Below are 23636 nucleotides of genomic sequence, written 5' to 3'. Positions count from 1 at the left end.
AGCATACATGCCTTGAATAAGTTGACATGTAGTGCAAACCTTTGGAAGTGGAATTAGGGCCTCTAGTTCTTATTCTAACATCTTGTTTCGGGCAACCCAAACTCAGCTTTTTGATGATGCAACTACTGTTTAATGTAGAAACTTACTTGATGTGTAATTAACAAATGGTTTATTTTGTTTATAGGCCCTAGCAAGGGGTCCCTTCGGACAAGCATACAATTTTGCTGTCATGACAGGTGTTAATGCCAGTATATCATGTGTCATGAAAAGAATAAGAGGGAAGGAGGATGTGCAGTCTAGGTAAGCTTATTTGAACCTTTTCTTTCCACCCTATTGTTTAGGATGTTTTTGGCTTACAGCTTATTCTTCAAAAGTTTTATGTAAAATAGTGGAAATAAAAACAATTGCAATCATCTATTTGCATATTGGTGGAAGATGTGGTTGGTTATTACTATTGATATTCAATGATTGATACTAGGAAAAATGTTTTGATTTTCAAAAAGAATACATGAGAATACCAAAAATATAAAAAATAAAAATAGATCTTTTTGTAAAGAAGAATAATAGAAATTGTAATGGTCTGGTATCTAATATATGAATTTTCTTGCAAATAATAGATACTGAAGTGCACTGCCAAATTTGTTTAATTGCATTATTGCAATATTTCATAACATATGGGCATTAATCTACCTCAATAATATTCACCCAAAAAACAATCTACCTAAAAAATAATTAACAGTTACCATATCCTTGATTGTCATAACATCATCACTATTTGGCTCCTTAATATTTGGATATTAGTCATTGGGATTATTGCATTGCATTTTTTTTTTTTTTTTTTTGTACTACGTGATGAAGGACATCTATATTTGTTTTGGGCTTAAAGCTTATTCTTTATGTTTTTGTAGTTACGTGCCAACCATTTAAAAGGAGCAATTCTAATGTAAAATGGTAATTGAAAGTAGTCATCTATTTGTATAATGGTGGAAGATGTTGTTACTACTACTATTGAAATTTATTTATTGATTGTAGGTAAAAAGTTGTGTCACAAAGCAACTCTAACCCTTTTTGTTTCCCATGCAGATTCTTACCTGTAAATACAATATATAGCAGTGTCTCTTTCCTATAACTGATTATCAACCTTGGTTTTAAATAATAGTATTCGATCAGTTCATATCAAACAGTATTGGTCAAAATATTGATATTGCAATTTCAAAATCCCAATTTATTTAGAACCCTGCTACTAACCCATTCCTGGAAAAGAATAGGGCATTGGAATTTGGAACCATAACCCACTTTTCTCTATCCCAAAATGTTCACTATAACATCACAATGGATGTTCTTGATGTTCTTTCTTGTCAAATCATTCCCAACTAACTCATTTGCCTCTACATTCACTGTCACTAACAATTGCCCACAAATAATCTGGCCTGGAACACTTGCCGGTTCAGGGACACCGCAACTTTTGACAACAGGGTTCAAATTGGACTCTGGCCAAAGTATCAAAATTCCGGCATTTCCAGGGTGGTCAGGTCGAATATGGGCAAGGATAGGGTGCAAATTTGATGAGTCAGGGGTGGATATGTGCCAAAGAAGGGATTGAGGTGGGAGGTTGGAGTGTGATGGCGTTGGAGCCGCATCACCTGCGTTTCTCTTTGAGATCACGATAGGCATCAGTGCCGATGAGAGAGACTTCTATGATGTCAGCATTGTGGATCGTTATAATCTTCCTCTCATTGCTTCCCCACCGGATGTGTTTCAGACCTCAACACAGGTAATTAATGATTTTTTATTTTTTATTTTTTCGTAAAAAAGTAGGATTTGGTGATTAGAGCATGAAAACTCTTCCTGGGCGTGACAATAAGAGCTCTTATATACTGGAAGTCGGACAAAAGTGGCCTAGATGGGCCTGAAAACATAGGATTCGCTGGGGATATATGCAAGTGCTTCCTAAATAGAGGCCAAGTCAAAGTCTGATCCCAATCCCATGGTTAGATTGGCCTAGATGGGCCTGAAAACGTAGGATTGTTGGGGATATATGCAAGTGCTCCCTATATAGAGGCTAAGTCAAAGTCTGATCCCAATCCCATGGTTAGATTAATTATTCAATCTCCTTGGCACACTATGTTGACGGTGTGCCTATCCAATAGTAAGGATATAACTTTGCATGACCACACACAAAAAAAAGTGGGGAGGGGGGGAATCACAAAACATTGTTTAGGCACAACTATGTAGTGTCATGAGAAGATTGAATAATTCATGCTACCAAGATTATAGTGGCAAGGAGCAACGCCTCAGGCTTAATGGGCATGAATCTTACGCTTCAAACAACTATGTATAGACTTTTGACCTCCTGTCCTCCAAACCACTTGACCACCATCCTCAAATGTGTTACAAATTGTGAAGCACTTAATTAGGATCGGTGGGACACAAAAATAGAAAAGAATAAAAAATATAAATTGTAAATCACACACATACTACAATGCAATAAAGGGTTACATTTGCAGTCACTATGATTCATGGTTGTCTTCTTGATGATGCTCAAGTAGTACTGTCGTAAATGAAAACTTTGCAAGTTGCCCAAAAGAGCTTCAGGTGGTTGATAGGGACAATGGTGGAGTGGGAGTGGTTGGATACAGGAGTGCATGTGAGGCATTTGGGCTAGACCAATATTGCTGCAATGGAGAGTTTGCTAACCCAACTACTTGCAGACCCTCTTTTTATTCCACCATTTTCTAGACTGCTTGTTTGAGAGCTTAGGCCCCGTTTGTTTTGGGGTTTAGGGGGAGGAATGGGATTAGGATAGCTGTGGGTCCCATTTAATGTGTTGTTTGTTTACAGAGTTCAGGAAGGAACTCATAAGCCGAAGGGCTTAAGATAGGCCTTGCTGATAGGATTCACAATCTGCCCCAAAACTTGGTTTTGAAAATTAGTCTGTTGGTATTAGGAGAGTGATTTACTTGTTTACCCATCGTTGCCCTAGCCCTAGCTCATCTTTGGAAGCAGCAGCAGAAGGGAGAGACAAGAGAAGCTCTTCTTTTTCTTCAAATTTTCGATCTCAAGTACAGCAAACTCTCTCTCATCTTCAAATTCAGCTGAGCATCTGCTCCGTTGGTAATTTGTTTTTTGTTAATCCCGCTATCACATTCTCTACCCCAAATTATACCCTATTTTTTTTGTGGTTTATGATTTGTAAATGGGTTTCTTTTTTTTCATTATTTTTGGATTTATCATCTGCTACCTGATTCATTTTTTTGGGTTTGTGAATGGGTTTTGATGTATGAGATTCTCTACCCCAAATTATACCCTATTTTTTTTGTGGTTTATAATTTATAAATGGGTTTATTTTTTTTCATTATTTTTGGGTTTATCATCTGTGATTTGATTAATTTTTAAATGTTGCTTCATCATCTGTGAATGGGTTTTCATTATTTGATTATTTTTTGGTTTATCTGTTGATTCATCATCTGTGAATGGGTTTTCATTATTTGATTATTTTTTGGTTTATCTGTTGATTCATCATCTGTGAATGGGTTTTCATTATTTTTTTTTCCTTCTATTCTAAATGTTGGTGCTTTATTTTTTCCTGCTTTATCTGCCATGGTTTATCTGTTGATTAATTTTTTTCCCTTCTATCCCAAAAATACATGCAAAAACGGGGCCTGTTTCAGGAGATGTAAAGGGAACTGTTTTGTGATAAGAAGTTTAGGGTTTTTTTTTTTTTTTCCTCCACAGTTACATGCCTAATGGATAAATGGAATGGAGACATAGATATAAGTTAGTTTATAAGTTGCTTCTCCATGTTTTTTTTTTCTCCACTGCTAGAAAAAGGGTTTCCAATATAAGTTGGTTTATTTTCTTGTTAGTGAACATGAAAGCAGGGGCTCCAATCTGGATTGAGGAGGATATTATGGGGACTTTTTTTGGAGGATATGGTGATGTTTCTTTTATCACAAATTTGGATTTGGAGAGAAGAGGTAATAGTTAGATGTCAAATTAAATAGATTGCAAGATAGAAGAAATCAGTTTTGTTGAGAACCATTGGGCATTGTGGCTTAAAGATGGCATTTGAAAATGTACAATTTTTTATTGATTTACTTTTTTTGTAAGTGGAAAATTTTAGATGGAAGCAACATTTAATTTCTACTTAAGTTGGGTAGTCAACTCTTATTGTTTGTTGTCATAGCTATTTTTGGAGCTGATTTCATTATTTCCTTTTTTTAGTCAATGATTTTGTTGTGACCAAACTCACATTTGGTGATACAAGCATCAATAGAACCTGTAGAAATTTAATGTATAAAGAGAAATAGAGAAATTGTATTATTGATTGATATAATGTTGTTGTTATTTTCTGTCTATTACAAATGGTTCCTTATATAGATGTAGGTGTAGTGGATGGTGTGTAGTGGATGGTGATAGTGGTGTAGTGGGTTAGGTTTAGTGGAGTAGGTGAGGTGGTAGTGGTGTAGTGGATTAGGTTTAGTGGAGTAGGTGAGGTGGTAGTGGTGGTAGGTGATGGTAAATTCTAACAGCCCCCGGCAAACTCAAGGAGGATAGAAACTAACCAACTTGAGTTGGAAGAGAGGAACAAAACAAGAAAATACATATAAAAAAAATGATAGGAGACACTGTATGGTCGTGTCAGACCGTTGGTGAAGACACTGTATGGTGGTGTCATAACGGTGTAGAGGACACTGTATGGTGGTGTCATAACGTTGTAGATGACACTGTATGGGGGTGTCATAACGTGGTAGAGGACACTGTATGGTGGTGTCAGACCGATGTAGAAGACAGTTTATGGGGTCATGTCGGACCGTTGTAGCAGACAATGTTGTGACAGTTGTTGTGACAGTTTACGGAGTCTTGCTGGACCCTTGTAGAAACTAACCGGAATCAATGTCGAAACAGTTTACAGAGTCTTGTCGGACCCTTGTAGAAACTAACCGGAATCAATGTCGGGACAGTTTATAGAGTCTTGTCGGACCCTTGAAGGAGCTAACCGGAATCAATGTCGGGACAGTTTACAGAGTCTTGTCGGACCCTTAAAAAATACACTGTAGGATGGTGTATATAAGCTGCCCAAATATATATATATATGGAGATATATAGTGAGCCCTCAAAAATCGCGCCCTCAAAAGGCGCGCCCACTTCATCAAAAGGCGTGCCTGACAGAAAGCGTCGAGCCATCAAAAGGTGAGCCGGAGACGCGGCGAGGCACGTGAGCGACAGAGTGGCGTGTCGGCCTCGGCTATTTAACCAAGGTTGAGGCAGAGGCTGTGCAAACCAGTCTAAAACCGCCGAAAATCTTTTGAAAAAACTCTTCCGTTTCTGAGAAAGAGATTCTGGAACACTCTGTTGCCATTCTGTAACAATCTGTAAATACTCTGTATCCAACCTTTCTCGGAAACACTCAGCAACCCAAAAAACATGGCCTCGTCTTCCCGTTCAGCTACCCAGAACATGGCCTCATCTTCCCGTGGTCTGCTCACTCTCTTTCCCGACCTCAACGAGTCAACAAGAGAGATAACTGGTGCGGTGGCACTGGAACCTCAACCAAGCGCCCCGATTCTGATGCTGAATCATCTTATCCTCCTCCACAACGGTCAAGAAAGCAGCAGCAAAAGGACAAGAAGAAGGAAAAACTTTGATAATGTTACATTCTACAAGAATGTAATAACAATCCAGACCCGTCAATCAGTAAATCTTCTGGAAGGGCTTGAAGAAGAGGAAGATTTTACAGTGGATCATTATTATGAGCCTTCATCGCACTTTCAAGGCTTGTATATTCACTGTTTTCATTTACAGAATGGCCAACAGATACCAAATACAGGATCTACTAGTAAGAAAAGAACTAGATAGAAACTTACAGAAATTTTATTACAGCGGAAACTTCTTCAAACTTCAAACTTTGATTACAAGACTCGATTTTCTCAAGTACCAAGTGTAGTTTTTGGAACTTATCTTGATGCTTGAAACACTGAACTTAAGACTCTATTTATAGACCTTAAGAGATAAGCTCGGAATAAGGTTGAGGATACGTGCCGAGTGTTCATTGGACCTCATCGTCGCACTATCGCGAACCTTATCAGAAACCTTATCATTCTAAGAGAATCATTTCTTTTACAAAATATCTCTAATAGGACAGAAATAAAGATATGATAATATTCCTTCAGCTTTTCTCAATGGTTAATTGAGTATTGATTGAAGAGGAAAATTATCGACACAGACATTGACACAGGCATAACTGGATAGAAGGGACGGACACAGATATGACTGAACAGACTGGACCCACCACGTTCTTCCACACACATTATTGAACACACAATAATATTGATAGATACTGTTGGTAACCCTTATCAGAAACGAAACACCCTCATCAGCATGACGACGTCAAATAGTTCGTTGTCTATCTCCTTCAATTCACATGTTTGCTGATGGACCTCGGGTAATTTATCTCCATACTGGTTATCAGAGGTTGCAGCTCTGGCAATGGCTTCAAGTTTGAGCTGCTGAATCTTGAGGAGTTGTTGTAGGGCAGTTCTGGCTTGGTCAATTGCATCGTCTTCTTCATTGGAGAGTTGCTCCTGGATCTCTGCCATTTCGTCCATTGAAATTCCGGAGTCGTAGGTAAACCGATCCTTAAGTTGTTGCAGAAGAGACTGGTACTGTACAGCACGGGAATGAAATTGTGGATCAATCCAACGGCTGGATGGCTCTGTCTGAGCGAGGATGATCCTTTCTTCTCTTCGCAGGAGAGGATAAGTTCTTCGATTTGCTGAAGGCCGACTAGCACCTCCATATCTTCCGGATCCACCTCTGTTGGCCATTCTGTAAATGAAAACAGTGAATATACAAGCCTTGAAAGTGCATCAGCTAGAGTATTATCAGAACCATTAATGTGTTCTAAAGATACATCTATGCCTAAGCCAGTGATGTAATCTGTGAAGGCTATCCATCTGGATCGTGAAGGTTTATGATCCACTGTTTTGTTGAAGAAACTGATTATGGCCTGACAATCAGTTCTTAGAGTCAGCTGCTGTTTATCAAGATAATATATCTTGAAGGATTCTAGGGAATTCATGCACGCGTAGATTTCAGCATCAATTGTTGACTTGATAGGATTAAACTTCCCACTAGCGTATGCACAAATTTGTTCCGTAGATCGAGGATCCTTAGCAGCTGGTTTCCACTTGCAGATTCCTCCCCATCCTTCCATGCATCCGTCAGTTTCAAGAATGATGGCACAATGTGATGGAGGAATTGACAGATCTGGTAGTTTCTGGATCCTGGCCTTGATCTTATGGATTAAATCCCAATCTTGGGCATTGAGCCTCTTCTCACCATTTGGGCTGACCTTAGAATATAATGGGCTTAACATGCGGCCCAAATTCTTAATGTAATGTCTGGTACAGTTGAGAAGGCCCAACCAAGAGCGTAAACCCTTAGTTTCCTTAAGAGTATCATCTGGTAATTGGGCTACCTTGGTTACCACATGTGGTTGTAGCTTTATCTTTCCCTGCCCAATTGTTGATCCAAGAAAATCCATCTGTACTGCAGCAATTTTCATTTTCGTTGGGCTTAGGATGAGCCCATTCTTTTGACAAATCCCGAGCATGGATCGTATATGCTTTTCATGCGTCTTTTCGTCTGGAGAGAAAACCAGAATATCATCGATATAGACAGCAATGTATTCTTCAGTTCCTTTGAAGCATAAATCCATCTTCCTTTGAAAGACTGCTGGAGCATTTTTCAATCCAAATGGCATGACCAGCCATTCATATAATCCAAGAGGCGTCCAAAAAGCAGTCCATTCAATCGAATCAGGATGCATGGCAACCTGATGAAATCCACTTTTTAAGTCAAACTTGGAATAAATACGGCTATGGCCAACCTTTGCCATTATGGTATTTATACCAGGTAGACTGTATTGATCCTTATGGGTGTTGTCATTCAACCTTTTGTAATTGCACACCATTCTTTCTTTGCCACGCTTTTCTTCCTTTGTGACTGGATCAATGTATGTACCAGAGTTTACGATGAACGCAGTGGTACGATGTCGACTTTTACTTGGCCGGATTACCTTAAGTTGTAGAAGCTGTTCAATATGTTTCTTGAAACTCTCCTTCATTGCTGGTGTTATGTGCTTCATTGGCCTGTCATTGATTATAAAATCAGGATTCTTCAGGTCCAGCTTGCAGGTAATCTGATTGTGTGACCATTATTTCATAGGATCTTCGCCTATGATTCCACAATTCTTGAGCTGCTCCATTAATTTCTCAAAATGTTGCTCAAAATGAGGACTGATGTTGGTGGAATGAAATAGCCATTCTGATGAAGGCTCATAATAATGATCCACTGTAAAATCTTCCTCTTCTTCAAGCCCTTCCAGAAGATTTACTGATTGACGGGTCTGGATTGTTATTACATTCTTGTAGAATGTAACATTATCTCCTTCAATCCGTACGCCTCCATACATTGCTCGAATGAAGTTGCACCCGATAATCATCTGGATTCTTCCTCCAAGATGGAATGGGAAGCTGTATGTATAAGGGATTCTAAACCAATTATCCCCTATGTACATTTTTCCACCCTTCAATTTCTTATTTGCCTTTGATTTCGAATTTATACCATTGAACTCAACAGTATATGTATTTTCTTCCAAGGCTTCAGCTGGGATGGATTCAGAGTCCACGACGCAAGTTGTTGCTCCCGTATCAAGAATTGCGTGTAGTGGGATCTTCTGTACTCCTGGAATCTCTAGTTCCACAGTGAGATTGTAGAGCATGTTTTTCTTTTTCTCCTTTAATTCTCCTCCTGCTACAATTTCTTCAAGATCAAGAACTTTTTCTGATGGAACTTCTTCAAATTGAACATGAGCTTCAGCTTCTTTCTCCAGGTCCAAGAGTTCTTCTTCTTTATACTTCCCTTTCCTTCTTAGTTCTCGTTCATCCTCCTGTAGCTGAATGATTAACTTTAGTTCTTCGAGCTCTGTCTTGTATTGAATGGCTTCTTCCCGGAGCCTCTTCATTTCAGCTTCACACCATCGGATGTACTCTTGTTGCTCCTGTAACAATGGCTTTTGATTGTAAGGGATTGGAGCCTTCCGAGTGATGAACGTTGTGAGGTTGAAGTAATGCTTGGCACATAGTGCACATGTTAAAGCATTACATTTGTTATAAAAAGCCTTCGAGTATGAGGATAAATCTCTCTTGCATGTGGTGCATTCTGGTCTTCGATCTTCTGGTAATGGGTTCTGTTGATCCCATTCATGTTGGCAGTGGTAGATTTCTGGTGAGACTTTAATCTGTGCCCTGTATCCTCCTTCCTTGCCAAGCCAATAGGATTTATCAGCTTCTCGAAGCATATAGATTATTTCTGTCAAACCTCCTCCAATTTGTTCAGTATCATCAAATCCTTCTGATACCGAATAGATTGCATCTGAGTCATCATCTCCTGGTTCTACAGACATAACATCATAGTCTTCAGGAATGCTCAGATTTTCGAATACAGCTACCCTCTTGACATTCTTCTTCTCCTTCGTGCAATCCCTTGCATAATGTCCTTCTTCTCCACATAAATAGCATTTACAATGTTTTGACTTTTGCAAATACTTTCTTTTGTCAATTCTGACGTGAGAACTATGTGGCTTTCCTTTGTAGGTGGTAGCCTTTCGAACACCAAACTTCTTTTCTGGTTCCTTATAGTACCCAGGGATAGGAATCTCCCTGCAGAAGTCCAGATTTCGAAGTGACTTCTGGAATGCCGCGTTCTTGCATTCAGCTTCCAGATATTTGTATGCATAAAGAATTCGAGGAACGACGCCAATTGTATTTGCTCCATGTCGTTCTGCAAATCCTTTCTTGATTCGTTCACCAAGGTCACCTGGCATTTTTGACCAAAGCTTAGAGGATAATTCTTCTCCAACAAACAATCTTCCTGACTTTGTTGCAAGATGTAGATAATCATTTAAAAACTTTATGATATCCTTCACATCTCTGCATGAAAGCCTTTCGAGATCCCGATAAGCTTCTTCTTGCATAAGGGTTGAACCTTGATAGGGGTCTTCCAAAGTAAACACAGTTCTCATTTGAGAAATGATGTTCTGTGTTCCTTCATTTCCATCGCCTATGGCAACAAGATTAGCATATTCATCTGCATACCTCATTCGCCATTGCGTCCAGATTAACTTCTCTGTTTCTCCAAGGAGATTCTCCATAAACAGGAGTTTATCCCGAACATCTGTGAATCCTTGAGAAGCAACATAAGACCTTGTAATTGATTCCCATCTCATGAAAGCATCATCAAATCTTCCAAGAGATTGTGGAATGACAAACATAGCTCCTGTATGATGCATTGCAGAAGGTAAGTTCCACATTTCGTCTTTAGCTCCTCGTCGGAAATTTGATCGTCCTCCTGTATAAGAAGGTCTTTCAGGAATATTGATGGAAGGACCATGTCCCGTTGCTGGTGGATAGCCCGGGGGACCCATCATTGAATCCTGTGGAGGATTATAATGAGAGGTAACGGCTGATGATGAGGATAATAGATAATGAGGTTGTTGCCGTTTTGCAATTAGCGCTTCCAACTTCTTTATCTGGGGATATTCTGTCTCTGCTTCCTCCACCATGGCAATTATGTTGAGCGTAGAGTCAGAGTCAGACTCCTCTTGTCTATACTCCAAAGCAGTTTTCCCTGTACTTCCAAATCCTTCAGTGCTCCTCCAGTTGCGAGCATCATTTCTATCATCATTCCGGATGTCACATAGATTACGAGCATCTTTTTCCACCATCCTTGGTAAGGAAACCTTTTCAAAGATTATTTGAGCAATTCTATCACCGGCACGAACTATGAACTCCTCCTGATTGTGATTAAAAAGAAGTACTTTAACTTCTCCTCTGTAATCAGGGTCAATTACTCCTGCGCCGACATCTATTCCATGTAGTAAAGCAAGCCCAGATCTTGGGGTAATTCGACCATAAAGTCCACAGGGTATCTCCATGGCTATACCAGTGGAAATTAACATTCTTCCTTGGGCTGGGATAACATACATGGCTATTGATGTTAAATCATAACCGACGGCTCCATCAGTTGCTCGAGTTGGTCTGGTTGCTTGTGGTAACATTTTGATGAATTGAACAGCATCAAATCCTTCATATTCACTCATAGGATAGCAGGTACGACAAAGTTTTTCCTTCTTCTTGTCCTTTTGCTGCTGCTTTCTTGACCGTTGTGGAGGAGGATAAGATGATTCAGCATCAGAATCGGATTCTGGTGGTTGTGGTGTTGATCTCCTCCTTTCTGATCTCCTCCTTTCTGGCTGTGGTCTTGATGATCCTTCTGGCTGTGGTCTTGATGATCCGCCTCTTTCACCACCTTCCATTTGCCGTTGAAACTCTGCATATCGAGTACTGGCTTGTTCCAGAGTCTCTTTGAAGACATTTGGTTGCTCTGCAAAGAATAACAATGTTTCTTGCCGATTACGGGATTCATTCTGAATAGAATGAGTGTCGTCATCAGATTGCATGGTTTCATTATCATTTGAATCATAATGAACTGGTTCGGCACGTTGAGCGGCTACATAATCTCCAAATCGCAAGCTAAAATTTCCTCCCGGCAAATTTCGAGAAACAGCAGTTGTTGGCTGTTGAGCATGTACTCTTCTGGCTGGTGGTCGTATAATCCAGTTGCGACCACGTAAGACATCAGTTGGAACTTGTTCTCCTGGGATGGCTTTGACTCCTCGAGAGGTAAGAAATTCGGTTACTCCTTGTATTTCATAAGCAAATCCAACATTGGGAGTATTGGATAATCTTCCGACCAATCCTCGAGTTATCAACAAGTTGGCTTCACCTCCTTGCCAATTTTCATATCCTCTTGTTTGAATTACAACTTGCACATGATTGTAGAAATCCCCGATAGTCATCATAGTATTTGGAACTATGTAAACCATCTGTATCCCTCGTGTAAGATCAACCTCCATAGATGCAAAGGTTGCTTGATCTCCAGTCCATCTTATGTCTCTTAATACTAAGACAGCAAGATTCCCTTGTTCTATACGATGAAGAACTTGAAGTCGGATTTGGACAACTCCAAGATGGATGTATTGCATATGACTTCTTCGTAGCTCTTCATAGCTTTCTTCCTGGATGAAGGGCCTCTCGATTTGCGTTTCTCCTACGCAAAGTATGGCTTCCTCAGATCGATGAACATAAACTCGATGATGAGCATCATCTCGTCTAGTTCTGTATAACACTTCTGCTGGTGCTATATTTGCTCTTTCCGCCATAGATAATTGTAACTGCACTTCTGGAGAAATCTGTTGCTCCAAGGTATTGGATGTTGAGGGGCGTCCCCTTATTCGTTGAAGTGCGTTTCTGGCTCTTCGTTGCAGAACATAGTTTCGTCGTTGATCTTGACGATATTCTCTGATTTGGTCTTCAAACAGTGGCGCTCCAGGTGTTGCTGTCGTTGGCCGTGGCTGGTTGGTAACTCGTGGTAAAGTCACCGTTCGAGTTCTTGAAGTTGAGGTCATCATGAATTTTTAAGCCTGAGTTTATCAAGCTCGTCTTGTAGCAACTTGTTTGGATCACGATGAACTCTGAGAAGTCCCTTTTCCTCCTTTGGCTTCTCCTTTGGTCCAAGTGATAGATTTTTGATTTTTGCAACGAGATCGTCGGTTGATAGTGCTGGTGCTTTCTGGGCTTCCAAAGCTCGAATCCTTCCTTCAAGAGATTCCACCTGTTTTGACAATCTTAAACAAAGTTCAATTATGGTGTTATTTTGTCGAATCAGGGTTTTCACTCCAGATGGTATGGACAACTTGTCAGAGGAAGTTGATAAGCCGATTCCTGGTGCTTCTGTTGTTTCAGATGCTTTGAGAGCTTCTAAATACACCAAATCGTTTTGACTCATTCAACCAGTGCTCTCTTGAGCTGTTGAAGAATCCCTTCTATCGATCTCAGCTGTTGTTCTTCCTTGTTCCACGACTTGCTTTCAAGGAAAACTTGAGTTAAAGAATTAATTCCTTTTTCAAGTTTTTCTACCTTTTTGTCAAGCTGCTGAATTGAGGTTTCTAGGAGCTGAATCTGAATTTGCTGACTTCTAAATTCTTTCAAATTAACTTTGCTTGAGAGGCAGACACGATCATAAATTACAGCGATATTGTGAGCTAGTTCTTTAGTGGATGGCTTACTGATAGTTGCAAGATCAAGGTAGTTTAGGCGTGAAGTCTCGGATTTTTCATACCATTCTTTGATGTTTTGTTCCCATATATTTGTCATAATATTCTACTAGTCTGAGTAAAAATATATTAACTAGTCTGAGCTATCTAGATTATCAAATTACCAAAAGGAAGCGCTATAGACTATATTTAAGGCTCAAGGTCCAAGTAGTCCTTACCAGTTAAATTCTTGTTCACCAACATCAGTCCTCATTTTGAGCAACATTTTGAGAAATTAATGGAGCAGCTCAAGAATTGTGGAATCATAGGAGAAGATCCTATGAAATACTGGTCACACAATCAGATTACCTGCAAGCTGGACCTGAAGAATCCTGATTTTATAATCAATGACAGGCCAATGAAGCACATAACTCCAGCAATGAAGGAGAGTTTCAAGAAACATATTGAACAGCTTCTACAACTTAAGGTAATCCGGCCAAGTAAAAGTCGACATCGTACCACTGCGTTCATCGTAAACTCTGGTACATACATTGATCCAGTCACAAAGGAAGAAAAGCGTGGCAAAGAAAGAATGGTGTGCAATTACAAAAGGTTGAATGACAACACCCATAAGGATCAATACAGTCTACCTGGTATAAATACCATAATGGCAAAGGTTGGCCATAGCCGTATTTATTCCAAGTTTGACTTAAAAAGTGGATTTCATCAGGTTGCCATGCATCCTGATTCGATTGAATGGACTGCTTTTTGGACGCCTCTTGGATTATATGAATGGCTTGTCATGCCATTTGGATTGAAAAATGCTCCAGCAGTCTTTCAAAGGAAGATGGATTTATGCTTCAAAGGAACTGAAGAATACATTGCTGTCTATATCGATGATATTCTGGTTTTCTCTCCAGACGAAAAGACGCATGAAAAGCATATACGATCCATGCTCGGGATTTGTCAAAAGAATGGGCTCATCCTAAGCCCAACGAAAATGAAAATTGCTGCAGTACAGATGGATTTTCTTGGATCAACAATTGGGCAGGGAAAGATAAAGCTACAACCACATGTGGTAACCAAGGTAGCCCAATTCCCAGATGATACTCTTAAGGAAACTAAGGGTTTACGCTCTTGGTTGGGCCTTCTCAACTATGCCAGACATTACATTAAGAATTTGGGCCGCATGTTAAGCCCATTATATTCTAAGGTCAGCCCAAATGGTGAGAAGAGGCTCAATGCCCAAGATTGGGATTTAATCCATAAGATCAAGGCCAGGATCCAGAAACTACCAGATCTGTCAATTCCTCCATCACATTGTGCCATCATTCTTGAAACTGACGGATGCATGGAAGGATGGGGAGGAATCTGCAAGTGGAAACCAGCTGCTAAGGATCCTCGATCTACGGAACAAATTTGTGCATACGCTAGTGGGAAGTTTAATCCTATCAAGTCAACAATTGATGCTGAAATCTACGCGTGCATGAATTCCCTAGAATCCTTCAAGATATATTATCTTGATAAACAGCAGCTGACTCTAAGAACTGATTGTCAGGCCATAATCAGTTTCTTCAACAAAACAGTGGATCATAAACCTTCACGATCCAGATGGATAGCCTTCACAGATTACATCACTGGCTTAGGCATAGATGTATCTTTAGAACACATTAATGGTTCTGATAATACTCTAGCTGATGCACTTTCAAGGCTTGTATATTCACTGTTTTCATTTACAGAATGACCAACAGAGGTGGAGCCGGAAGATATGGAGGTGCTAGTCGGCCTTCAGCAAATCGAAGAACTTATCCTCTCCTGCGAAGAGAAGAAAGGATCATCCTCGCTCAGACAGAGCCATCCAGCCGTTGGATTGATCCACAATTTCATTCCCGTGCTGTACAGTACCAGTCTCTTCTGCAACAACTTGAGGATCGGTTTACCTACGACTCCGGAATTTCAATGGACGAAATGGCAGAGATCCAGGAGCAACTCTCCAATGAAGAAGACGATGCAATTGACCAAGCCAGAACTGCCCTACAACAACTCCTCAAGATTCAGCAGCTCAAACTTGAAGCCATTGCCAGAGCTGCAACCTCTGATAACCAGTATGGAGATAAATTACCCGAGGTCCATCAGCAAACATGTGAATTGAAGGAGATAGACAACGAACTATTTGACGTCGTCATGCTGATGAGGGTGTTTCGTTTCTGATTTGACTTTTGCAAATACTTTCTTTTGTCAATTCTGACGTGAGAACTATGTGGCTTTCCTTTGTAGGTGGTAGCCTTTCGAACACCAAACTTCTTTTTTGGTTCCTTATAGTACCCAGGGATAGGAATCTCCCTGCAGAAGTCCAGATTTGGAAGTGACTTCTGGAATGCCGCGTTCTTGCATTCAGCTTCCAGATATTTGTATGCATAAAGAATTCGAGGAACGACGCCAATAAACAGACTGGACCCACCACGTTCTTCCACACACATTATTGAACACACAATAATATTGATAGATACTGTTGGTAACCCTGTACTTCCAAATCCTTCAGTGCTCCTCCAGTTGCGAGCATCATTTCTATCATCATTCCGGATGTCACATAGATTACGAGCATCTTTTTCCACCATCCTTGGTAAGGAAACCTTTTCTTCAAACAGTGGCGCTCCAGGTGTTGCTGTCGTTGGCCGTGGCTGGTTGGTCTGAGCTATCTAGATTATCAAATTACCAAAAGGAAGCGCTATAGACTATATTTAAGGCTCAAGGTCCAAGTAGTCCTTACCAGTTAAATTCTTGTTCACCACAGGGTTTCACTGGGCTTACTCCTCTCTGCCAGATATAGGGCCTGTGTCTTTTACTTAAATCTTAACTTCAAGGATCATATTGCCTTTAGAAACTTTAATATAGAAATCATGCTATACCTTTTTATAATTTTGAAAACTCTGGAACAAGCCAGTACTCGATATGCAGAGTTTCAACGGCAAATGGAAGGTGGTGAAAGAGGCGGATCATCAAGAATTAATTCTTTAACTCAAGTTTTCCTTGAAAGCAAGTCGTGGAACAAGGAAGAACAACAGCTGAGATCGATAGAAGGGATTCTTCAACAGCTCAAGAGAGCACTGGTTGAATGAGTCAAAACGATTTGGTGTATTTAGAAGCTCTCAAAGCATCTGAAACAACAGAAGCACCAGGAATCGGCTTATCAACTTCCTCTGACAAGTTGTCCATACCATCTGGAGTGAAAACCCTGATTCGACAAAATAACACCATAATTGAACTTTGTTTAAGATTGTCAAAACAGGTGGAATCTCTTGAAGGAAGGATTCGAGCTTTGGAAGCCCAAAAAGCACCAGCACTATCAACCGACGATCTCGTTGCAAAAATGCTTCGAGAAGCTGATAAATCCTATTGGCTTGGCAAGGAAGGAGGATACAGGGCACAGATTAAAGTCTCACCAGAAATCTACCACTGCCAACATGAATGGGATCAACAGAACCCATTACCAGAAGATCGAAGACCAGAATGCACCACATGCAAGAGAGATTTATCCTCATACTCGAAGGCTTTTTGTAACAAATGTAATGCTTTAACATGTGCACTATGTGCCAAGCATTACTTCAACCTCACAACGTTCATCCCTCGGAAGGCTCCAATCCCTTACAATCAAAAGCATAAGGGTTACCAACAGTATCTATCAATATTATTGTGTGTTCAATAATGTGTGTGGAAGAACGTGGTGGGTCCAGTCTGTTCAGTCATATCTGTGTCCGTCCCTTCTATCCAGTTATGCCTGTGTCAATGTCTGTGTCGATAATTTTCCTCTTCAATCAATACTCAATTAACCATTGAGAAAAGCTGAAGGAATATTATCATATCTTTATTTCTGTCCTATTAGAGATATTTTGTAAAAGATAAATCCTATTGGCTTGGCAAGGAAGGAGGATACAGGGCACAGATTAAAGTCTCACCAGAAATCTACCACTGCCAACATGAATGGGATCAACAGAACCCATTACCAGAAGATCGAAGACCAGAATGCACCACATGCAAGAGAGATTTATCCTCATACTCGAAGGCTTTTTGTAACAAATGTAATGCTTTAACATGTGCACTAGTTTGTTGTCTATCTCCTTCAATTCACATGTTTGCTGATGGACCTCGGGTAATTTATCTCCATACTGGTTATCAGAGGTTGCAGCTCTGGCAATGGCTTCAAGTTTGAGCTGCTGAATCTTGAGGAGTTGTTGTAGGGCAGTTCTGGCTTGGTCAATTGCATCGTCTTCTTCATTGGAGAGTTGCTCCTGGATCTCTGCCATTTCGTCCATTGAAATTCCGGAGTCGTAGGTAAACCGATCCTCAAGTTGTTGCAGAAGAGACTGGTACTGTACAGCACGGGAATGAAATTGTGGATCAATCCAACGGCTGGATGGCTCTGTCTGAGCGAGGATGATCCTTTCTTCTCTTCGTATACATTGAAGTCATGTGTGGAAACCATGACTGCGGTTACAAATTTGTCGAACCGGCTGCAGAGTAGGACAAATGAGGTGCAGCAGTTAAACGCCCAACTGGCTCTGTTCCAACGCATGTATAAGGATGCGCGAGCAGAGATAAGTGTGCTAAAGGCGGAAAACAAGGAGCTGAAACGGAAGGCCACCGTGATGTTCTGATTTGGAGGTCCAACATATGCTGCAGTGGAGGAGCAGGGGTTAGTGATCGTGCCCAGTGGAGTGGGAAACACGGAGGCAGCACCGTCAAGGACTGCCCAGGACGGAGGCAAAAAGAAGAGACCGGCGGCAGAGTAGGTCGGTGGGTGGCCGTCTGCAGAAAAGAAAACAAATCTGTTGTTGTTGTGATGGTGATCTTGTGTGGTTTTTTTTTTTTTTTTTTGGTTGTGGTGTAAAATGTGGATCGGGGTGACCCCCTGAGATGAATAAAATATGGTTTGTTGTGTAAATTGGTAAATGGTTTTTTTTTTTTTTTTTTTTGTGGAATATAAAAAAAAATAATAATAAGATAATGGAAAAAGGGTGATGCTCACTAACGAGTGGTATAATAATGAAATATTGATGAAAAAAAAAGATAGAAAAAAAAAATAAAATGAAATAAAATAAAAGTAGGGAGAGGAGAAATAGATTATAATAAAATATATATATATATATATCTTAAAATAAAAGAAAAGTGTGAAATAAAAGAAGAGTGGTGTTTGGTCAGACATGGGGGTGATCAAAGAGAATAAAAAAATAAAGGGTTTGAAAGTGGAAAATAAAGAAAAGAAAAGAAAGGGGAGAATCTGCTGGGTGTAAAGGTCCTACCCGTGGGTGATCAAAGAGAATAAAAAAAATAAAGGGTTTGAAAGTGGAAAATAAAGAAAAGAAAAGAAAGAGGAGTGGGGAACAGAATATCACATGCTTTGCTCGAGCTGTCACGGCAGAATATCATCCACACATCATACCCCCCTCACATCAATAACCCCAATAATCTTTCAAAGCCTAAAAAAGATAGGGCCTGAGAACAAAAGGGTTAGAGCTAAAGAGCAGAAAAACAAGTGTTTGTTTTGGTGGAGGGTCACACTGGCCTTGCTGTCAGTGTTGGTAATGCTGGTGCCACTTCCTGTGGGGCCCAGGCCAAATATAGAGGAGGGAGTAGTTGTGGTTGTGGATGGAGTTGTGCTTGTTGATGGGGTGGTGCTACTCCCTGCAGAGCTGGGATAAACACATCCAGAAGTTGAGCTAGTGAGGGTCTGAGTGGTGGTGGCAGTGCCTGTGAAATCACAGCTGCCAGTAACTTGACTCTTCTTCTGAAAGTAGCTGTTGACAGCATAGTTACAGTGATCGAGAAGATGGTACAAGAGGCCGAAAAATACAAGGCTGAGGATGAGGACCACAAGAAGAAAGTTTGAGGACAAGATGAAGGAGCTGGAAGGCATCTGCAACCCCATCATTGCCAAGATGTACCAGGGTGCCGGTGGTGCTGCTATGGATGATGATGATGCTCCTCCTGCTGGTGGTAGTGGTGCTGGTCCCAAAATTGAGGAAGTTGACTAAGCTCTTCAGTTTGTGTGATGGCAGGTATGTGTAGAAAATAAGCGGAATTGGTTGAAGTCCGGCGGACGGCTAAGGTGAGGTTGCCGCCCGCTGGTGAAGCGAAAATACTAGGTTCTAAACCTGCTCTGATACCATGTAGAAATTTAATGTATAAAGAGAAATAGAGAAATTGTATTATTGATTGATATAATGTTGTTGTTATTTTCTGTCTATTACAAATGGTTCCTTATATAGATGTAGGTGTAGTGGATGGTGTGTAGTGGATGGTGATAGTGGTGTAGTGGATTAGGTTTAGTGGAGTAGGTGAGGTGGTAGTGGTGTAGTGGGTTAGGTTTAGTGGAGTAGGTGAGGTGGTAGTGGTGTAGTGGGTTAGGTTTAGTGGAGTAGGTGAGGTGGTAGTGGTGGTAGGTGATGGTAAATTCTAACAGAACCTCTAGCCATCTCAATGATGCTTGTAAAAGTAGCACTAGAAATGTCCATATTTATTCTTAGATTTCGTTGATTTTGGGCAGTTGGACCTCCCTAGGGCACCAATTAAATGTTCTAAGATGCCCTTGATTATGATCTTTTTTGGGTTCCCCTCAATTGCACGAAAGATTCAAATCAACTCCTTACGATCCATGTTTCCAAGGTGTGATTATAAGTTTTATATTGGATGCTAGCCTACCACAACCCTACACATTTCTTTCGGATTGAGACTGGCTCTCAAGCACAGAGAATGTACTTTTTAACAGATTGGAGACTTCGACTATTTTTTATATGCATTTAACTATATCATCTAAATTGGTTTGTGTTTCTATTAAGGTTGTCAATCACATGGCAATGCAACTGTTAGTCAGGTTTCACTTGCACCGAAGAGGACTTGATTAGTCGATTTGCTTCTTGTGGACTAGGAGACACATTTTATCTAGCAACTTTATGCTATACTCTTTTGATTGAATGTTTAGGATGTTTGTTCAACGAATATAGGTAGAGCATTAACTTTCAAAGACCAATGGAATCATCTGTTGGTTGTTTTGGATATCTCCTTTGAGATGATATTTTCGGTTACATGTTTTCCAAACATAAATAATAACTGTTAAATTATTTCCAGAAGATTTGTGGTTTTGTCTTTTGTTAGGAAGTCATTAAAACTTGAAATTGATCCAAGATTCCAAGTTCTCAGAGAAAGATATGATTTGGGATCTTATCTGAAAGTTGTATGTTATTGTATATCTTAGAATCTGCCCTATCTGGTATATCACAGAATCTTAAATAACTTGACTTGAAATAATTATTCAGTTGTATGTTATTATATAGGTAGAGCATTGTTACAAATTACTTGACTTGAAATAATTATTCAGTATTTTCTTCATGTGGATATCTGCTGGTGCATGGTTTTCTGTGTATATTTGAATATACCCACTATTTGCCATTGTGAAGTGTCTTTTTGTTATTTAATTTTAATCACAAAATGATTGATATGAATAGATGTTAAATTTATTTATCTATTAGTTGTTTTACTTTTTGTGCTAACTTTAGCCACTTATTGTTTATTCACTTTTTGTAGATGGATAATAATTATGCCACTAAGAAAAGGAGAAAGGACCTTATGGAGGAATTTGTAGCCCTCCAACATGTTGTTTCATCCATTAATTATGCATGTGCTATGTATATAGTGATTTTACATGCTGCATTTAAGATGCATTTAAGAAGAAAGAAATTAGGTTGCCACTACCTCGATCACCTCACCCCTATGGAAATCAAATTGACCCTTTGAATAGATTGGTCAAAGATAGTGACATAAATTGTCATGACCAACTTCAGATGAATAGGCGTACTTTCATGCTTTTATGTGGGTTGGTGCAAAGTGTTGGATTGTCTTATTCAAAATATGTTGTCTTAGAGGAGCAAGTAGCAATGTTTTTGAATGTGCTTGCACATCATACTAAGAACCGCAAAATTTAATTTAATTTCATGCGGAGTAGTCAAACAGTTAGTAAGCACTTCAATAATGTTCTCAAGGTTGTGTTGCGCCCCTATGGTCTCCTCCTTAAGAAGCCTGAACCAATAACTGCTAATTGTACAGATGATAGGTGGAGTTGTTTTCAGGTACAATATATTTACAACTTAGCTTAATTAGCGAATTATATTTTTGTATTGCCTATATTAATTTTATAATATTGTTTAATTTTTGGAATTATCTTGGTGCTTTAGATGGAACCTATGTTAAGGTTCTTGCCCCTGCAATAGACAAACCAAGGTATAGAACGAGAAAGGGAGAAATTGCCACAAATGTATTGGGTGTGTGCTCACAAGACATGCAATTCATATATGTCTTGCCTGGATGGGAAGGATCTGCTTCTGACTCTAGGGTAGTTAGAGATGCTGTCAGTAAACCCAATGAGCTGAAAGTGCCTACTGTTATGATAATTATATAAGTTATATATATAAGTACACTATATCTATATTAAAACAATTATTTTTGTACATACATAGTGAAACCATTTTACATAATTACAGGTCACTACTATCTCATAGATGCAGGTTACACAAATGGGTAGGGTTTTCTTGCACCATATAGAGGACAACGTTACCATCTTTCGACATGAAGAGAAGGGGGTGCCCAAACAACTTCACAAGAGTTTTTTAACATGAGGCACTCTTCTGCTCGTAATGTCATTGAGAGGTGTTTTGGCCTACTTAAAATGAGGTGGGCAATATTGAGGATATATTCTTACTTTCCAATTAAGACTCAATTTCATATTATCACTGCATGTTGCCTTCTCCACAATCTCATATAACGTGAAATGCCTATGGATCTCGCTGATGATGAGAATGAGGAAATGAATCCTCCTCCTCCGGCTACTGAATTAGGAGATGAAATAATTGACGTTGTTGAAGCATCTGATCAATGGAGTGAATGGAAAACAGCCTTGGCAACCCAAATGCTTAATGAATGACAAGCAAGTAAAGGCCAATAAATTTGTGTTGTATAACAATTTTTATTTAATAGTGAGAGTTTATAATGACATGTAATTCAAACCATATTTGTTTAGTTTTTGTGTGATATTTGTGAGAAATATTATGTAAGTTGATTTGTTATTTATGATTGACATGTGTGTTATGATTTAAACTCATGATATACATACATATATATATATATATATATATATAAGTATGGATGACACAGGTACCACTAGCTCTCATAAAAAGGGGAAACCTCGAAAGTTTTGGAATAACCGTGAGGAAGTCTTCCTCATTACAACCATGAAGGATGTGACCGCAAGTAATCCCAAGTGGAAGCTTGATAATAATCAGTTTAGGGCAGGCTTCTACAATGAATGTGAAAAGAAGATCTTAAGTGCATTTCTTGGAACTGATCTTCGAGCCACTCCTCACATCGACTCAAAGATTAAGTTGTGCAGGAAACAATATAACACTCTTCAAGATATGTTAAAGATAAGTGGTTTTGGTTGGGATGATGAACAAAAGATGGTGCTAGTTGATAGTGACGACGTATGGTTGAACTATGTCAGGGTATATCTCATTGTTGTTATTGTTGTTTGCATTATTCTTTACTTATAAATCAATCTGTTATTTTTAGTAATTGGATAATCACTTATGTAGAGGGTGCCGGATGCAAAAGGGATGCGAAATAGGCCATTCCCGTTCTATGAAGATTGGCTTATTCTATTTGGGAAGGATAGGGCGACTTGTGAACTAGCTAAGGATCCTGCTGATGCAGTTGCAGCCATGGAAAAGGAAGATGCGAATGCAACTACAGAAGAAGGAGAACAGTCTCCTGTTGAACAGTTTAGTATGAACATGGGTGATATGGACTACTCAATGTCTACTTCAAGTAATATTTCCAACCGTGCTGACTCTACTAAAACTAGAAAAAAAATTGGCTCGACATACTGAGAGGATTCCCACTGAACTATCTGAGATGGCAAAAAATCTTGGATCATTCATTGAGAACACTAATACTACGATGGTGGAGATTGCTCATAGGATAGGATATTCACATGACCTATCCCAACAAAGGAGGTTGGTTAATGAAAAACTTCTGAAGTTGCCAATGAGTACTACCTAAAGGTTGATGGCAGCATCTATGATAGTGAAAGATGAAGACAAAGTTGACTTGTTCTTCAGTTTAGATGAGAATGACAAGATAGAGTGGGTTTCTTTGTTATTGGAAGGTCATATTTGAATATGGTATCTATTTTATAATGGTCTTTTTGCTTGCCACATGACTTCGGTAATATATTATGTGATACATAAATATTATAGGTTAGGTATTATCATGGATTCACATGGTGCATAATTTTGTATGGAAATCATGAATATGTAGACTTGCCCTTTCATGGTGGATTTCCATGGTATGTTTTCATGTTTGAACTTTTCTTTCATGTATGAATATATGGTTAAACCATTTGGGCTGTTTTTTCCATTAGTGTTGTTCA

The 23636-nt window shown here is 39.4% G+C and overlaps 1 protein-coding gene across 9 annotated transcripts in view; it reads left to right on the top strand.

Annotated features, from left to right (window-relative positions):
• Positions 1–23636, top strand: part of LOC114314864 (uncharacterized) — a 25588-nt gene extending 1952 nt beyond the window's left edge. Inside the window, exons 2-5 of one of the 9 annotated variants that reach the window (XM_082881985.1) lie at positions 185–300; positions 1452–1774; positions 22350–22710; positions 22801–23636. In XM_082881985.1, the coding sequence (XP_082738111.1) occupies positions 1683–1774; positions 22350–22710; positions 22801–23094 (747 nt within the window). In that variant the 5' untranslated portion in view covers positions 185–300; positions 1452–1682 and the 3' untranslated portion in view covers positions 23095–23636. Of the gene's footprint in view, positions 1–184; positions 1775–20274; positions 21283–21387; positions 22711–22800 lie in introns of those variants that run through there. The other 8 variants (XM_082881988.1, XM_082881983.1, XM_082881987.1 and 5 more) reach the window with 8 other exon arrangements.

This window comes from Camellia sinensis, chromosome 8 (genome assembly GCF_055761805.1).
Source record: "Camellia sinensis isolate YWXY chromosome 8, ASM5576180v1, whole genome shotgun sequence".
Classification (NCBI taxonomy): Eukaryota; Viridiplantae; Streptophyta; class Magnoliopsida; order Ericales; family Theaceae; genus Camellia; species Camellia sinensis.
Note: the sequence above shows the minus strand (reverse complement) of the source record. Positions and strands in the feature narration are given on the sequence as shown.